This window comes from Anser brachyrhynchus, assembly GCF_964034855.1.
Source record: "Anser brachyrhynchus genome assembly, chromosome: 1".
In the NCBI taxonomy this organism is placed as follows: domain Eukaryota; kingdom Metazoa; phylum Chordata; class Aves; order Anseriformes; family Anatidae; genus Anser; species Anser brachyrhynchus.
The window spans coordinates 114646969-114665425 of NC_137694.1; the positions used below are offsets into that span (position 1 = coordinate 114646969).

General features: G+C 46.0%; 1 protein-coding gene across 1 annotated transcript in view; it reads left to right on the forward strand.

Moving 5' to 3' along the window:
* Positions 1 to 666: 666 nt before the first annotated feature.
* CLIC6 (chloride intracellular channel 6) overlaps positions 667 to 18457 on the forward strand; it is a 28724-nt gene continuing 10933 nt past the window's right edge. The window contains exon 1 of the mRNA XM_080562416.1: positions 667 to 1758. Within this exon, the coding sequence (XP_080418542.1) occupies positions 802 to 1758 (957 nt within the window). The 5' untranslated portion in view covers positions 667 to 801. The remainder of the gene's footprint in view (positions 1759 to 18457) is intronic.

Below are 18457 nucleotides of genomic sequence, written 5' to 3' on the forward strand. Positions count from 1 at the left end.
AAAACAGTTGCAGGAGTATTTATTTATTTACCTGTTTGTTTATTTTTATCAGAGCAAGCATTCCTCTGACTGAAGTATTTATTTTACAGTGTTGCCCATCTCCTGTCGGCTGCGTCTTCTGTCTGCCGACTACAAAATCCTGCCTTCGGCCCCACTCTTTCCACACGGTGGTTTCAGATACACGTACATAGAAGCGTGTTTTTTAAAGATGCTACCTCATTCTTGTCAGCCTACTTTCCCATCCACTGTTTTCTCTACCAGCAGAAAAGGAGGGATGTTTTCAGCTCACCGAGCACCATAAACCAGCGCCACTAGCCGCCCTTCGGAGGGAAGCCCGACCGGAGCCTGCTGCACCTTCTACAAAACCACTTCTCCTTGCCTGCCAGCAAACCCGTGCTGAATCTTACCCTTCCACCCGAACCTGCTGATTGTCCTCTTGATGCAAAGCCACCCCACGAGGGCGACAAGCTGCCTGTCACCGGGGGGGGGGGCTTCCTGCGGGATGACCCTGCCCCAAACCTCCTTGTGGCCCCCCCAGCTGCCTGCTCCATGCCCGGGATGGGGTCGGGGCGGCTTTGGGGCGGCGGCCAGCACCGCTTCCCTGTGTCCCCCCCCGGCCGGGGAGCGTTTCGGCGGGGCGGGCAGGGCTGAAAGCCGGGGGAGGAGCGCACACACCTGCGGCTGCCGCCCCCTGGCCGCCCCCGGGGCTGCAGCGCAGGCGCGGCCCCCCCCGGTGCCCGGCGCTGCTCCCAGGCTCGGTGGCACCGTCCCGGTCCCGGTCCCGGTCCCGGTCCCGGTGACATGGCTGAGAGCCCGGGGCAGCCGTCGGGGAGCGACCTCCCGCGGGCAGGGGGCGGCGAGGAAGGCGCAGCGGCGGCGGGGAAGCCGGAGCTGCCCCCCGAAGGGGCTGCGGAGCCCCCCGCCGGACCCCCGGGTGTCCCCCCCGACGGCGGGGCGGGACAGGAGCCGGCCGAGGCCGCGGAGCCCCCCGACGGCGGCTCCCCCGGGGGACGGGAGGAGAGCCCCGGCGAGGGGCAGCAGCAGCCGTCGGGGGTAGAGGAGCCGGAGCCCGTCCAGGACGGTGCTGCTCTGCCGGGGGGGGAACCGGAGGGCTCGGTGCTGGCCGAGGGGGCGGCGGAGGAGGCGGCCCCGCTGCGAACGGGCCCCGAAGAGGCGGCAGCGGCGGCCCCGTCGGGGCCGGCCCCCGAGGATGCGGTGCTGGAGGCTGAGGCTGAGGGAGCGGAGCCCGAGGAGGCGGCGGGGAGAGACCCGGGAGAGGAGGTGCAGGGGGGAGCCCCCCGCGGGGCAGCCCCCGAAGAGGCGGAGAGGGACGAGGCCCCGCTAGGGCCGGAGCCCGAGGACGCGGAGCGGGTGGAAGCCCCGTCGGGGGCGAGCCCCGAGGCGGCCGCAGAGGAGGCTCCGTCGGGGGCGAGCCCCGGGGAGGCTCCGGCCGGGATCGAGGCGGCTCCCGAGAGCCCCGGGGAGGCGGGGGGCGCGGGGCCGGACGGCGAGGACGGAGCCGAGCCCCGGCCGGAGGCTGGGAGTGGAGCCGAGGCCCCGGGGGCGGCGGGGGCAGGAGCGGAGAGTGAGGCCCCGGGGGCAGGGGGAGGCGGCGCGGAGGCGGCGGGGCTGAGGCTGAACGGGGTGCGGGGCCGGGCGGAGGACGAGGAGGACGAGATGGGCTCGGCGGCAGCGCTGGAGCAGGAGGAAGAGGAGGAGGAGGAGAAGCAGGAGCACGACATCTCCCTCTTCATCAAGGTAGGGTGCGGGGGGCTGGTGGGGATCCCCGGGTTGGTGACCCTTCCCTTCACCAGGACCCCCTGGGCAGATCCTGCGTTTAAATCTGGCAGACACCACCCCAGCCCAGGCAAGGCGATTTGGTTGTTAATGCCCCAAATACACCTGCCTCTGACCCCTCATTCCTCCCGCGCTTCGGTGCGGACAGGACGGGGCTGGGCTCCCCACTCGGTCACGGTGCCTGCACCCCCAGCCCCAAGAGCTGTGGGACCGCACGATCCCACTGGCACAGACCTGACCTGCAAGGTGGCTTCCCCCAGAGTTTCCCCTGATGAGCTCCGTGCTGCATTACTTGAGGTTTCTCTAGGTTTAAATGGAAAGCGTTCGCAAGGATCTCGGTTCTGGTGAACTGGGAGAGCCTCCTCTGCCCCCAGACTGGACAGTTTTGGATTCAGAAGGTCAATAAACTGCCCAGCAACGTTACATCCCTTTCAGTTGTCCGATTTGCATGTGTTTGGGCAGGGAAGATTGTGTTTTAGAGGAAAATAGACAAAAAAGTCAAAAAAAATTGTGATGGTCTTTAAAATAATTTCTGCCGTTTTCATGGTACCAGAAAGATGACCGATGGTGATGGTCGATGTTGGTGAACGTGCTGTCTGGTTTAGGCGAGACCTTGGGAGCCCAGGCTGGGATGCTGCGGCGTAAAGGTGCCTTTCTGGGCAGTAGCAGGGGCTGAACTCTGTGCTTGTGCGTCAAACAGCAGGGGCTGCCACTGCTCAGCCTGGCTGAGGTGACTTTGTGCTTGCCTGTGTATCGCCCTTGTGCCTGTTTCGTACCCGTATGCCCATTAGTGAATGCTGGAGCGTGGCAGAGGGCGAAAGTTATGATGTCCGTGTGTGTGGTGGTGGACCTGGGTGCACTCTTTAGGGAAGAACGTAGCCAAAATTAGAGAGCAGGCTCTGATAAGAATAAGAGTATCTGCTGTGACTCTGCAGTCCCTAAAATTAGGATTAAGGATTTTTATTTTTTTTTGAAAATATTTTAGAATGAAGAAAAACAGGAGGAGCCTTTACATGACTGACGTAGCATTAGTAACTTACGAATGCCTTGAGATCACTGCAGCTGCTTTTCTAATGATCTCAGTGGAGAAGTGTTAGGAAGCTCGAAAATTTTACCTCATCTGGGAGCTAAACTTTTTTAGTTTGATATCAGCACAAGTTTTGTCCAGTTACATCTAAGGAAAAAAAAAAACCTTATGGGAGAGCTCAGCATCTCCCTGCTGACCAAAATGTGCCGGGCTGGCAGTGCTGGGAAATGGGAAGCATTTTTCTGTTCTGCTGTTGAGGCGGTTCCTGCTGCTCTTGCTGTCACCTGGAGATGCTCTCGCTGTCTTTTGGCAAAGGAAAGGAGGTATAAAAGGACTGGAAGTTCTCTGTAGCGGCTTGAAGTAGGTTTTAAGAGCACGTGCGCAATGTTATGCTTTAATAGCTGCTGCTGAATTTTGATAGGAGAAAGGAGGAAAGTGGTTTCCAAAGTGAGACAGCGTGAACTGTTGCATGTGGGGATTTTTGAGTGCTTATGCCTGACCTTAGCAGTTGGTCCACAGGCGTGATGCTCTTTGCTGAACAACTCCTAAAACCCAAAAGTTAAGGTAGTGAGATGATGATCCAAACCAAATGCAAATGTTCATTTCCAGCCCGAAACACTTCCCTTCACATGCATGTTGCTAATACACCTGCCACCCCACTGCTCATGCTCAATTAAATCAGTATTACGTGCCTGTCTGTGATTTCAAAATGCTTTTGAGGTGTTGACACCCACCTCTGCTTTGCAAGTGCCACTGACCTCTTTCACCCTTCTGCTCCCTATTTTTGTGCTCATAGGAACTGGGCAGTGATTAGGCTGTTTAAGATAGTTGGATTGTTGTCTGTCCAGTTAAATATGGTCCTAGTTTCTTTGTTGTCCCTATTTCTGCTCATTTGCCTGCTCAGTTTTGGCTTATTTGTAAGTGGCCAAGATATTGTCTGCCTGTTATCTGTGCCTGCACGCAGAGTGCTTGAGATAGGAGGTCTGTGCCATCATTTGACAGCGCAACACAAATAGAGAGTAATGTTAAAAGCAAGCCCCATAATAGGAGAAAAATGAGGAAAAAAATATAGTGACAGTGACTGAATGATCCTCAGTTTCCTGGCTAGGGAGCATTATGCTAGACTTGGCTATTTTTAAGCAATTAAATTTCTTGCTGTGCTTTCAGTAATAAACTTTTGAGAGTAACAAACGGAAGCATCACTATCAGAAAGTAAGCGGGTCTTTTTCAGATCCAACTATAAGATGACTAGTCGCAGCATTTGCTTCCTGTTTTTACCATTGTTGATCATGAGCTTGTTATTTCAACCATGGAGGTTTTTTTCCTTGCCTGCTTCCTGCTGCTTTGCATGGGTTCGCTCCCATTTTGCCTGCATGTGTTTGAATATCGTGACGATTGTGCTTTCTCGTGCCTCCCCCTGTGAGGTGGGCGGCAAAGTTCCTGCCAGCTCCACAAGAATGGGTGTTGGGAATTGTGCTTTTAAGCTGATTTGGGTTGCTATGGGGTGCTATTTAATTTGAACTTGGACAGCCAGGGTTCAACGCAGAGATCTCATACCAGAGCACTTAGCAGGGTTAGCAGCCTTTGTGGGGGACGATGTCTTTCTGGACCAGGAGCTAGATGCCAGACAGGCTACTCTAAGGCATCCCCAAAGACAGCAGACTTTTGTCTTTAGGCAACTAGACTGTGCCCTTAATGAAGCTGAACAGCAAAAGACTCCTTGGCTGTAAGGGCAACACCGTATCGAAGCATTTCACCAGGTACTTATTTGATTTCCACTTTCCCATGAAACAGCACATAGCGTGTGTTTCCTTTAGATAGTGATGTTTGATGGCTTTGGTGTTTCAAAGGCAAGTGTTTGCGAAGGGCATTCAGATATATTTTCTGGTTGCGTAGGACACTGGTCTTCTAAGAGTAAGCATGTGTATGTTCTCTTCCCGTTCCCCCCTCCATGGCAAGAGCCCTTAATTTGTCAGAAAATGACATATATTTATCTTTCCATTTGAATTTAGTGTAATATTCAGTTATTTTTAAACAATTAAAAAAGTTATGTAGGATTTAAGAGTATTTCTAAATTAAACAAAAAACACTACCACCAAAAGCCTCCAAGCTTATCTACCAGTCACTTTTAAATTTTCTTACAGATGGACAACTTAAACACCAGAATCACAACTACAGATTTCATCATTCCAAAGATTTCTGGGGATACTAATCTAGCTGTAAGTGCTGAGCACAAGCAGCCAGACAACCCGGCTTGAGCACAAGGTCTTCTCTGAGATTACTCTTCCAAAACAGTTTTTTTTTAGTTTCAGGGTTAAATTTTTTTGTAGTAAAAGCTGCCCCTGAGCCTAAGGTAATAGATTTTATCCAACAAAAAGTAATAAGCTTCACCCAGTTTTTGTGACATTCTTGGTCTCTAAATCAAAGTAATTTATTTTCATTCAGAGAGTTATTTTATCCCTAGCAGGGAGTAAGGTTACTTCACTGATACCGAATTTCCTTGCACCATTCCTTGAGATATGTCAGGTCAGTCAAACACGCTTAGAGATGTGCTGAATTATCAAAATTTCTGATAAACCAGAAAGTTAAAGTGTCAGAAGCCTTGCTGTGACTGGAGACAGAGGAAATAGCAAGTGCCTCCATACACCACAGTTAACGTATCTGACTTGAGGGGCAGTGTGTTACATGCTAGGGAAGGACCAACCCCATTTTCTGTGATGTGACGGACCTGTAGCTCATATATAAATTCCATTTAAAGTACAAAAAGGCTGTCTTAAAATTGAATTTCTGGGCTTTCAGAGCTGGAGCCATGAAGTCCATTGACAGCAGGCGTTTAAGTCCCTGAAAAAAAAACCATCGTAGCCTGTATTCCCATTCAATGGACTCTGTTCTGTACCTGATGCTTGATGTAAGCAAGTATTACAGTATAATTACTGAGTAGGTACTTATACTTCAGATTTTGATTTTTTGCTCATCAGTGTAATGAGTCAAAGCCAGATAGGTATGGTTTATAAGAAGAATAGCTGACATCCTGTATCGAAGTGAAAATATCAAAAAGAAAATACTGCCTTCTTAATGTAGATTCACTGTAGGAAGTCAGGATTGAAATGGACTCAGGAGGGTGAAAGCAAAGATGTGTATGTGGGAAGTTAACGCTGCATCCTTATTTATGGATTAAAAGAGGTTTTGGGGGAAAATTAGGTAGTGCGTATTTATCCAAGCAAAGGGAATTGCCCAGAGCTTGCCAAAGATGTGTGTTGGATTGGTGAAATGCTACAGTAAGATAAATTGCTGGGGAATGAGCAGGGACACATTTGATGAGGTTTGGGCAACGGTAGAACCAGACTGCTGCTCCTTCCCTTCTGTCCCCCCATCCCTAACAGCATTTCACCTTCTGTCAAAGCCATGCCGTATTTTCCCTGATGAGCACACCCCTGCTTTCTTCTCGCTCAGTTTTTATCCTTCTCAAACTGCATCTTGTGTACCTTCCTCAGAAAGCAGGAGCTTGTATGTTGTTCCCCCCCCCCCGCCATCCTTTTTGATACAGCTGGCTATGGGACCTGTCTGCTTCTGTAACCGAGGAGTAAGGAAAGCTATCCTAGAACCAGAGGGAGAAGTGGTTCAGAGGAAAGCCGGCGTGGTGGAGCAGGGCAGGAGCACCGCGTGTGCTCCACCTGCCGAAAGCAGCATCTGGCTGGAGCTGGCCGGGACCGAGCCGTGCGGGGCTGCCCTGCAGAACCAGAACGGCCCCGCTTTCCTGGCTGCTGGCTGGTTTGCTGTTTGTAGGGCGATTTTGACTCTGAATATATACAGCTGTACACCAAGTACCAGAGCAGGTCAGGAGGTGTGCTTGGTAAAACACGCGGGGCGGTTCTGTTTCCGGGAGTGTCTTACAAAGCACGAAACTGGCTGGCTTCCCAGGGGCATTTGCCTTTTCTCAGCTACCTTTTTCTTTTCTTTTCCCAGCTGGAATGTGTCAAATTAGGGTTCCCTGATGCAGCTTAAGAGGACCTGGCATTATGAAGTCCTTTCGCAACTCTTCAGGTTATTTATTGTGTCTACTCTGTGTGCACCTGCACTTGATGCAAGTATTCGTTCAACAGCCTTTTTGCTTTCAGTAAAGTCATGCTTTAGAGGCTTTTGTTAAAAAGGCAATAATATCAATATTTTTCTCTGAAAGAGCTAAGCATGTTTTCTGAATGCGGTTTTCCTCATAGTTACTTCTCATGCTTTCCTTTTTGGCAGTTCAGGTTGTCACCTTTGTAGGGCTTAGGCTGCTGCGAAGAAACAAGGTTCCTTGGAGCCGCTGACTTTAGGAATAGCCTGGAAAACCACACCAAAATCCTTGTTGCCACCATGCTCCTAGGGGCATGCTGGCTGGAGCGGTCAGGTCTGACAGCTTGTAGTCCAAATCCTGTTCTACAAAAACACAGTCCAGCAGATCACAGTGAGGATGTTGCATCTAATTTTTGATTTTTTTTGGGGTGGTAAAATCTAGACGTACTTCTTGGAGTCCCCTTTTTGTCTGTGTTGAAGTCCTGAAACTTTATGTGCATATAATATTGTACAAGCTGTAAGCATCTATTTTCAGTGCAACTGCAGATCTCTGCTGTTTGCAAGCTTGCTTTATGCAAAAAATAAAAATAAAAAAAAAGCTTGAAAAAAGTAAATGCCTTCAAAGCTACTTTCTAGATCTTTTCATATTATTATTTATTCTCAGTACACTGATTCAGTAAAGCACCTCACCATGCGTTTTCTTTAAATATAGGCTTAAAATCACTTAAGCCCTTTGCTAGCCAGGGGTCACTTTTTCTTGATTCAGGCTACGGGCCCACCCTGTATTTCTTGCTCTCTGAAATCAGCAGAAATTTGTGATGAGATGAGCCTGCTGCCCAAAATCCAGCCATGCCGCCTCTTCTCCCTGAGCTTTGCCATCATAGTAAGGCTGATCTTACCAGCCTCCTGGACCAGGGGCAGAGCTGGAAGCTTTCCTTGTCCCTGGTTGTCAAAGCGAACCTTTTGTTCATAAATCCCGTGGGATTGCTGCAGCCTTCTTTGGAAACATTGGTGACTGCTGCCTGAGGTGCTTCTGTGCTACTGTGCTTGGGACTTCTTTTTCTGCCTGCTTAGTGTGAGGCTTGGTGCTTTGGCCTTTCTTACAGCCTTGTGCTATTTATTGTATGGATCCATGCAAGGGTATATTTAAGGTTATTAAAATATATATATATTTTGAAGGGGAAGTGATAATGGAAATTAATCATACAGCTACACTTTTTTTAGGACGTTTATCTCAGGTAAAGTCACTTTGAATTGGTGGTTGTACGATTTTTGCAGAAGAAAGACCCTCCTCATCAGAGATAGTAAAGGGAGTAAGGTAGGAAAAGGAAATATTGTACGTTTTATAGACGGGGAGCTGAAGCAAGCAGACTTGCTTGTGGTCCATCGCTGACTGCATCCTGCTTCCTGGTCTCTCAGCCTAAACAGATCCTACTGCTACTTTTAAAAAGCAAGGAATTGCTCACTCCTTGGGCTCCAGCCGTGGGGTGTAAGTCAATGCCGTGTGAAGGTTGCATGATTATTTTCTTGCCCAGATAATAAAATGTCACGCTGTGATAAGAAGTTGTATGCATTTCCATTTGCAGTGTCTGATTATTTACTGATAAAAGGCTGAGCAAGAGGAGTGATTACATTCCAGTTGCTTTCAATAACATGGGCGCTGAGGGAAATCGTTTTAATTCCCTAATAAAAATCCTTAGCTTCCCAAACCAAGCAGTGGCAGCTTGTGCCACATGCCCTCTGAAAAGGCTATGGGAGCCCATCCTTGGGATGATGCTCCCGGAGCAGCTCTGCACAAAGGAGATACCTGAAGTGGTGTTTGCCCCAGCGAGGGGGCTGGCTTAGTAGTGGGAGTTGCCTTTCTCCTTTTTTTCCCCTCCAAGAGAGGTGATTATTGTGAAAGGTCACAGGCAGAGGTGTAAAGGTAGTGTTTCCCACTTTTTCTCCTCCTTATATGCTGAAATTTCAGCATATATTTGAATGCTTAGACTGGAAATGTAATTGTGATGGAATGAAGTAAATGGCAGAAGGATTGGAGTCACAAATGCATGTCCTTTATTACTAAATTACTAAAATGGAATAGTTAACCATTTACTCAGATTGCAGAAAAACTCTCCTTTGTGCCTTGGAGAATCATTGACATTTACGTGGTAATTAATTCTGTGAAATTACTTTTAAAAGCTATTACTGAACCTGAGCTTTCTGAAAAAGTAAATGGTGGCAGATGAAACTTGGAACAGGATCCGAATATGCCCTAAAGGCTTAAAAATGTAGGGGTGTGCGCTGACATTCCTCAGAGCAAGGCGCTGTAGGTACTGGGGCTGATTGTTTTGCAGTATGGTGCATTTAGTATACATTTTAAAACTGTATTTGGATTAGCAGTGCTGTGTTTTTCACAGTTTCCAGAGGGCTGTGAATGGAAATGAGGTGGTGGGGAGAGCAGGATGAGGCTTGGCTTTGAATTTGGGTTTCTACTGGGAAAGGAGGGAGCCGAGTACAGCCCTTGTGCTGGAGCCCCTGGATTTTTGCTGTTACTGGTGTCCAGTGTTTGACAGCTCTTTTGGGACCCAGTTTAGCCAGTTTCCACTGGAGCTGACAGGTTTTTTATTTAATATTTTACCTGGTCATTTGAATTATTTTTCTACTTGGGCCAAAATATCACATACCGTTAAAAAGGAAGGGGAAGACAACACCACAAAAATAAATCCCTCATTTCACCTTTCACCTTCACCTCTGATTTAAACATCAGAATTAGGAAGACCAGTGGAAAATTATTTTCTCAAGCACTTCACCAAGACTTCATCCACCCACTTCCTAGAGTTGCGTAAAGTAGCTTATTTGTTTGGTTATTTCTTATTTATTTACTTATTTGCTTACAGTACAAATTACGGATACTTTGTATGTGTGTATGTGTTTTGCATTTAGATTGAAATAGCAGGGCTGTGTTGGTAAGTATCCTACAGTGAAGTGTAAAACAGGATGTGTCACTGAAATACCAGTTAATCTGTTTTTCCCAGACCTATAATGTGTTTGAGAATATAATGCTCTTTTGTTGCAGTAATTCCCTGTAAGAATTTAAAAAGGATATAAGATTTTTGTCTCAATGTAGAATGTTCAACCGGCATCTTGCCATGTTATTAAATACGGATTAGAAATAGCATTGAGGTATTTAAACATAATTCTTGTAACAGGATAAATAGCTAAGAGCATTTGGTTTGTTGCTTGTGTGCTTGTGACCTGGTAATGTTCCTCTTACACACAGACAGACAGACAGAAAGAACTCTGCAGGCAAAACTCATAGCAAGAAGAAATTTGTGTTTGAGCTGCTTGGTGTAAGGTGCAGGGTGCCAGCTACTGTCTGCAGCCAGGCAGCCTTCCCCAGGGCTCAGCAGCTCAGGTGCTCACCTGCCTTCAGTTAAAAGCCCCAGGTTTTCCTAGGCTGCTGGGGCTGTTTGAAACTATGGGTAAGAATGTTAAAGTGAGAGTGGGTAAGGATTAGGAGGAGTGATCTTTCGGAGGGCTGTGGCTTTTTTTTTTTTTTTATTATTAATTACCCAGTGTATTTCTGTTGTGGTTAACAGATGATGGGGATGTGACGGGGGCACCTGCGCAGCTGCTGCCCTTTGCCTCTGCTTAAAACCTCTTCTCAATAAAACACCCATATTATTATTATTATTATTGCTTGTAAAAAAGTTTTAAAAAATAATGGAGGCTTTGTCACATCTGCCATTAAAATGAAATGGCTTCCATTTAGGAGGAGTGGCAATGATTACTTACAAAGCCTGAAAAAATCTCAGTCACTCTACACAAGTAATACCCATATAATTCATTACCATTGTTATTATAGTACATGATAACTGAAAGTAATGCTATCTTGAATGAGACATAAATAAAGAATAGCTAATGCAACGTGACAATTACTTGTGTAGGATAATGGTATTCCTAAGCTGGGCAAGATTCGTTTAAGCCCTACTAATTTGTAGCCCAAGATTTTTAGTCTTTGCTAGTCACATGTTAATTTTCCTATTTATTTTTACCTTATTGATCTAGCAAAGCAGTGGATTCCTGGTTGCTGATTGCTTTTGTGCTGTTACGACATACTTACTGTGCTATGGATTCCAGGTAGCTAGGTGCAGGCGTCCCTTATGTTTAGTTAGTTGCCTTCTCATCACAAGATGTGCTCATGGTTTTTCACCTTGAAAGCAGACACAACACTGTCTCAGGTTATGCTGAGTGCCATAGTAGCTTTATTTGCAGACCTGGCACAGGTAGCTGTAAGATATGAGGAAATAAATCTGTAATTTGCATTTTTCCTATGTAATTTCATTGGATTTTAGGAATTGTTGAAGTGTACCTGTTGGCTGCCTTTCACTGCCCTGTAAAGAGCCACAGTTGCTGTTGAAAATGCATTTGACAGCATTACAGGTCTGTCCAAGGCTAGCAGGAACACTGCAGGATTGTTTTATGCTTCCCCCTTGTAAGAAGGCATACATACACAGGCTTAATCTTTAAACCCCTTAATTTGAATAGGAGTTAATATTAGTAAAAGCACAGTCTCTATAAATGTATCACAGGATAATGTGTATTTTAATTTTCACTTGTAGTCTCCTGTGTTGTTTATTTTACAGAATTATCGTTTAATGGTTCATTTATTTATGAACTTGGTCAGAACTGGAAGGCCTGAGTGCTGGCAGGCCTGCTGCTCAGTAGAAATACTGGGCAGGTTGTGAGTAGCAAAATCAAAAGTAAGCTAGCATTTCTTGTAAATAACAGAAATGAGTTTAGGCCTTTCATTTCTAAAATAGTAATAATAATGAAAGGTCTAATAATTTGGCTCCTTAAAATTGAATGCCACGTTCTGTACTTAATAGTGGTTCCGGAGTTATTGTCATTATAAGTTTTTGTAAATTGATGCCTGTAACTTTTTGGAACAACGTTAACCTTTGAATTGAAATAGCTTCTGTTTAATCTATTTATTTTTAAACGTAATTTGGTTAATACCTCCATTATCACTTAATCAGTTTTGTAGATGCAGTTATTAAAATGGAAAAGGGGGCTGCATTGTTTTTAGTGTTTTTCAGACCTGTTACGTCGGTCTAATTATTCCTAACAACTTGACAAAGGTAAAAAGTTTATTGCCACACAGTTACTTCTTAATGAAGGAAAATTTCTGTCTATGCATCAAAAGCATTTAATTACTTACTAAGTAATTAAGTTAATTTCAGCAGTAATTACTTAACCAGCAGACCATGAGTAAGTAAATAAAGTATTAAAAGTTAGAATAATGGAGGTTTTCTCTGTCCCAAAATGGCTGCTGGCATGTAGTGGGGAAGAGAGAACAGAAACCAAAGGAAATTGCAGCAATTTCAGACCTCTTTTCCTTTCTGCCGTCTAGAGAGGATTAGAGTTTCCTGATGTGTATACAACCCCTTTAAGCTGTGACCGCTGTTCGCTACGTAAAAGCAGGATGGAGGCAAATGCCCTGCTAAGAAACTCCAGTGCACTGTTAATCCCTCAGCATGAACTCAGGACCAAAAGACTTCAGAGAACCACTTCCAGCAAAAAGCAAGGCATTTTGGAAAACTCATTCTGAAGGAGCCTTAGCGAACATATAAATTAGGAAATCCAATAAGACAAAGTAGTCATAATAAAGTAATGCAAGTACTGTAAGAAAGAAAGATCTAACTAGTATAATTTCAGGAACCTAACAGAATGTAAAGAACCTTAATAATGCAATTGTTGCAAGCCGTTGTGAAATGCTGATAGGTGGCCGGTCCATGAGACACAAACGTTGCCCAAGCTTTGGATGTTAAAACATGAGGTGGGAAGGCTTTCATGGTTTTTTCAGGTGGGAGCTGAGGATGAATGCCAGAAGAGCCCTGCTCCAGGACACAGACCATCTTGTATTATCAGTAATAATAGCTGCATAGCTCATAATTAGATAATCACTAATGTACAGCTGCATCATTAAAAACACAGTAGAGAGTTATATCTGAACTGTTGTCCTGTTCCTAGGTAGGCTCAAACTTTAGCCTACTGCTTATGCTCTGTAGTCCCAAAACCCAGTTTAATTGTGTCCTGCGGTCAGTTGGAGCTGTGCAGGTGAGAAGTTAATTCCTTTTACCTTCTTTCACCTATGCTCATTTCCTTTCATTCTTTTTCCCTTGGCATCTCTTTTTGGCCTAGCCTTGGGTAAAAGCTTTAATCCACACAGTATTTTATAAGGTGAGCCTTCTGAGCCCTGCTGGCCTGGGTTGCTGCTTGGGTGTGCTCGCTGTTGGCAAGGACGCTGCTGCTGCAGCCATCCTGGGTTTTGTTTCCATCCTGGAGGTGCCTCAGGGCTTGTGTCCCATTACAGATTGACTCTGTTGCCTTTTGCCATTGCACTGTGTGACTACTGGGCTGAGGTGTGGATTTTCAGTTGCCATTGCTGGGATACTTGTGCTCCTTGTCTCCTCTAGGTTGGGCAGTCTTACCTGGCCAGTGGGCAAATACTGGCCCATATTAGCATGTGTCCACCATTGCTGTAAGCCTGTATCAAACATACAGTGTCAGCACCTTTTTTGCACTGATTTGCTCAGTTCACTTTAAATAAAATGGCATTTTGCAGTAAATGCTCTCTTCTTGCACAGAAGAGGGTAACTTCTGGCAGTGTTTGCTTGTCTGGCTGATCTGGACTAACGTGGACTTTCTTCATTGCCAACAGCATCCTATCATGCCTGACATCTGGTTAGATAGCCTGGATCTCACTATCAGAGATATCACAGCCACAATCTATTTCATTTTCCAAAGAAGCATTCAGTGATTTTGGAATACAAACCCTGTTTGTTCAGGATAATAGTTGCTGTTCACTGAGCAGTAGCTTTCCCTTCCATCATTGCCCTAGAGTTTGCTACTTGTGTTATCAGCACTAAGACGTGTTCAGTGGCATGAATGACACTTGCTATTGTCCTGTCCTTGGAGTGGTGTCCATGCTGAGGGTGAAGAAACATTGAGGTCCCAGTGGAGAGTAAATCTAAGTTCCTCCTGAAGGGGGTGAAGTCTCATCTTGAGACAAAATAGGTGGTTTTTATTTTTTTTTTATTTTTTTTTCCATGGGGGTACCTGGTTTGATGTAACCTGAGAAGATGCTGCCTTTTCCCTAAAGCTGTATCAGACGGTTGGATCAGACATGCTGGGTATGGGGCGTGCTCTGGTGTTACTTTTGCAGTAACGGTTATCTGTAGCTGGTGAGTAGTCTTAGGGTGGATTTCAGCTCACCTAAGTTAAAATGGATGCCTAAACTATATGGGGCTGTTTAGGGCAGTAGTTTGAGAAAGCAGTGCTGCCAAAGGGCATGTCATCCCAAGTGGGTGGGTGTTTGAGACAGGCAAGATGAATCAGCCTTGAGGAGTGACTCTCTCTCTGTCTCCACTGACCAGAGATCTGTTTTTTCTGTCTGACTCTGTGTGAGGTGGCTTCCAGCTTTAGCATGTAACAGCTGTACAGTTTATACCCTTTTTTATCTCCTTTCCACTATCCCAGTGCTCAGGGTTATTGGCTTGTGGGGTATTGAGTCTATTCAAAAAAGCACTGGTGGGCCGTGGGCTCCATCAGCAGGCTGTGTTTTATCATCAGATAGTTCTCCACCGTCTCTCTGGTTGAAACTCACCCTTATGTTTTGTTGAAATGCCTGACAGGACCTCCAAGGCTCCCTCCTGGACCAGTTCAGGCTTTCATTTTTGTGAGGAAGAGGAAGTGAACAGTAAATTCAGCACACCCAGTGGTTCAAATCACCTTCAGCTGCCTTGCTGCTCTAGAAGACACTTGGGTTTTGGTTTATCATACTGTGTTCTATGCTACGGGACTCTGCATTGCAGTGTGTGGCACCATTGACCAGGATGGAGAGGTTTTCATGTCTCTGACAAAACCAGGCTCTTCCCTTCAGGGTAGTAGAAGCTCAAGTAGTTAGATGTCCAGAGCATGCACGTTGCTGCCTCCTCCTCCAGATTTCCTTCCTGCAGTTCTGTCTCCCAAGTATTTTCGGCGTTTGTGGAGTTTGCTAATCTGGTCACCTACCCTTTTCAACACATTTCCGTACCAAAGCGGGTCAATTAGCAGACTGGATCATTGAGATGTTAAGTCAGTTGGTGCTTTACTTTGTCATTTCTCCTCCCCTGTTGAGTGCGCAGGACTTAAAATGAAAACGGCTGCTTTATTCTGACAACAAAAAGAAATCTACTTGATCCTATGTAACTAACTGCGCTTCAGGTTGTCATTCAAGAGCATGTTTAGCAGAGACAATACTTAAAGGACCTGCCCTATTTGCAGCCAATTTGCTTGTTTAAAAATTAAAGGGATACCTAAATGCCCTGGCTGATTGTGCCTTGAGAGAGAAGTAGGAGAAAGGGGGGAAGGAGGAAGACCTCTAGAGGCCTCAGGGTCTGCTTTTTAGCTGGTTGTCCAAATTAGTAATTTTGCATGCTCTGTGGGATCTATTGCCCCATGTCAGCATGGTTTAGCTTGGATGAGTGGTCATGGCGATCATTTTAGTCTTGCATTTAATGATCTCACAATGAGACTATATCTTGAACCACCCAAACACACACTCCAGGGGTGGCATAGAGCAGGGTCTTGTCTTACACTTAGCTGAAGGCTGCAGCTCTGATGGTCTTCATAGCCCCAAATAGTTCTTTCTTGTGCAAGGCAGTGGGTTGAGAAGAGGATCATTCCTGCTCACGTGGAAATGGGCCGTGCTCCCTGCCAAAGTGGAGTTCACCACAGACACTCTTCTTCTGATGCAGTAGTAGAAGTCGCTTGTATTGGAAGGTGAACACTCACATTTGCTCCCTGCTGCAGTTAAGTCAGCAGGGGCAGGCTTCAGCAGGAAAAAGGGATCTCACAAGTAACACTGAAGAAGACTATAGGGAAAATCAAAACACCCTTTTGTTCTTTAGAGAAAGCTTTACTTATTTTACTTGTTCCCTCCTTATCCTGTGTGTTGTTTTTTTTTTTTTTTACTATAGCACGCACACACACAAAAAAAGAACAAAGCTATTTTTAGCAGATAGCTTGTAGTTACATTTACTGTTGCCTCCTTAACCCAAAAGCTTAATTAGGGTTTAGGACAGTGTGTTGTTGAACTTGCATATTCATGGTCGTAATCCTTTAAGTACGTTGTGTGTTGTCTGAACCCTGTAATACTGTTCAAGATAAAAGATACACGTCTGTAATATTTCTAAATATAAAATAAGATGCATTTATTTTTAAAACAAAAATCCATATGGCATAGTTTCAGTAATGAAGATGCTCATTTTGCTCTTAAATGAGAAAGGAAAGGGGAAATAAGTCTCTCTCCTGAAGCATCCAGTTGCTGTCTAACACAACTTCCTCACTGAGTTGCACTGTTGGGGATGTCACACACGAGTCTACCCTGGTGAGTACCAAAAATACAGTTCGTGCAGGAATCTCAACTAATGGCTACACTTTAAAAATATGCATATTTCTGCTGTTTGGCTGAGAAACTGAACAGCGTCTGGAAACATCTGTTTTAAGTGTTGGACAGCAGATAGGCAGAGCTACATGACCATTTAAAAGTACTGGAATAATTAGTGGCAAAACTTTTAATTTTTCCTATTACAATAGAAATTATTTTAAATTACAGTTGCTTTGTTTTAAAACTTAGCCTACAAGTACGATTTCAGCATCTCAAGGAATCTCAAGAGTGCCGTTAGCAAAAAGCAAGGAATCTCATTGCAGAGGCGATGTGCTAACAACATCTGAGGCTGCTTCTACTCATTGCTCCAAGAGCAAGTCAAGACTTTTCATTTCAAGTCCAGTAGGTGGCATCAAAACAATTCTGTAAAGTTCAGTGTTTGGATGCTTGTGCCCTAGCCCTAGGGCACACAGTGAACACAGTGTTTAAATAGAGAAGATTCCAGGTAATCTGTCTCTTCCTCACAAAAAGCTTTGGTTTGAACACGAGCTTATCCAAATGACATGCATTTGGTGTTTCTGTGCACATCACAGTGTATGGTATGCGCTACCTTAGTGTATTAGATTTGCCTTCAGTGAACCAGACTGACTTGTAACTATACTTTTATGGCACTCTTAACAGAGTAATATTTCAAATTTTGCCTTTTTCAGAGTTGCAGTACTATAGAAGTCTGCATGAATACTGTAGCAGGCATCAAAAGCAGAAACCATGCTTTGTACCCTCGAGGAGTAGAAACACTTTTTAAAAATTAAAACAATATATCTGTCACGGAATGACAGCAAAACATGGGTATGTCTAGAGACACTTCTTCTTCTAGATAAATGGCAGCAAGCTGCACTGCAGTCAAAGCTGTGTGCCTCTCTGTAGCTATTGCCAGGTCTTGCGCTAGTGGGAGTGTGGGAGCGTGGTCACACTGCTTTCCTCATCACACTGCTTTCCTCCATCCTTCTGCCTGTGCTCCAGGCAGCTTTGTTTCCCAAGGTCTGCGGACATCACTGCTGGTGAAGTTGCCTTGCAAATGGTCTTTGGTGACCTAACTAACAGTGGGTGTTGTCAGCTCAGGATAATGCGAGATGCTATCAGAAGTTGACTTGCTTTGAAGCAGTGTAAACAAGGAAGGAAAGACGGATGATTTCAGCTTCTACCCGTGCTTCAGTGTGAATAAGTTTTAGGTTAGCAGAGCAGCTCGAGTGGAAGGATGTTTGCTCCTGCCCTGAAGCTCTGCCCAGGCTCGGGCCCTCCATGGAGGACCACTGGGCAGTGGGATTTCCTCTCAGGAGGAGCAGAAAGCACTGGCATTCCTCCTCCCCTTCCTCCTTGGCCGTCCTGCAGCCAAGTTAGTGGCTGTCCCGGTGGTGCAGCAGGGTGTGAAGCAGAGCTCACCATAGCAGGAGCCTTTCCTGCCCTGCCACTGCGTCCACAGAGCCCTCAGCACAGCGTGGCCGTGAGGCTGGCACGGCGGCGCTCAGCCCAGACCAAGAGCCGGCGTTAGGAATGCGCTGGGCTCGCTTAATCCCTGCCAGGGCAGAACAAGCGAGTCTGTGGAAGGAATTAAAGCTAAATGGCTGTTGTTCTCTGAGGTCGCTCGCACCCTCCTCACAGCTGCTTCCCACGCTGGGCCCAATGCGCAGTAGTTGTAGTTTGGAACAGGGTGCCTACGGTTCTTGTCCTTTGAGGGGACACCAAGCGTGTCGTGAAAAAGGAGAGGGGGGTTGTTAGCGTGGTACGAGAAGGAAGAGCATTCAGAACTGTCTGATAGCTGGGGTTTGAGGCCAAAAACATGCAGGGGAGTTGTGGTAGGGAGGGCAGGGGCAGACGTGGGGTGCTGGCCCCAGGCAGGCAGCTCCGTGTCTCCTGGCTGGCGGTGGTCCTGTCCCGCTCGCTGGGTGAGCCTGCTTCTCGGCCAGCGTCATTACGGGCCAGGAGTAACTAAGCTCCCTCGTGCCGAAGGAAAAATAGAATTGGAGTTCAGCTTTCAGGGAAAACAAAAGCTCTGCTCGCTGTTCTCCTTTTTATTGTAGCTTCAAAGGGATTATAGAGTTATATAAAAACAAGCAAAATAAAAGTCATCTCTGCTCCTTCTGAACTGTTTCTTCCATGCT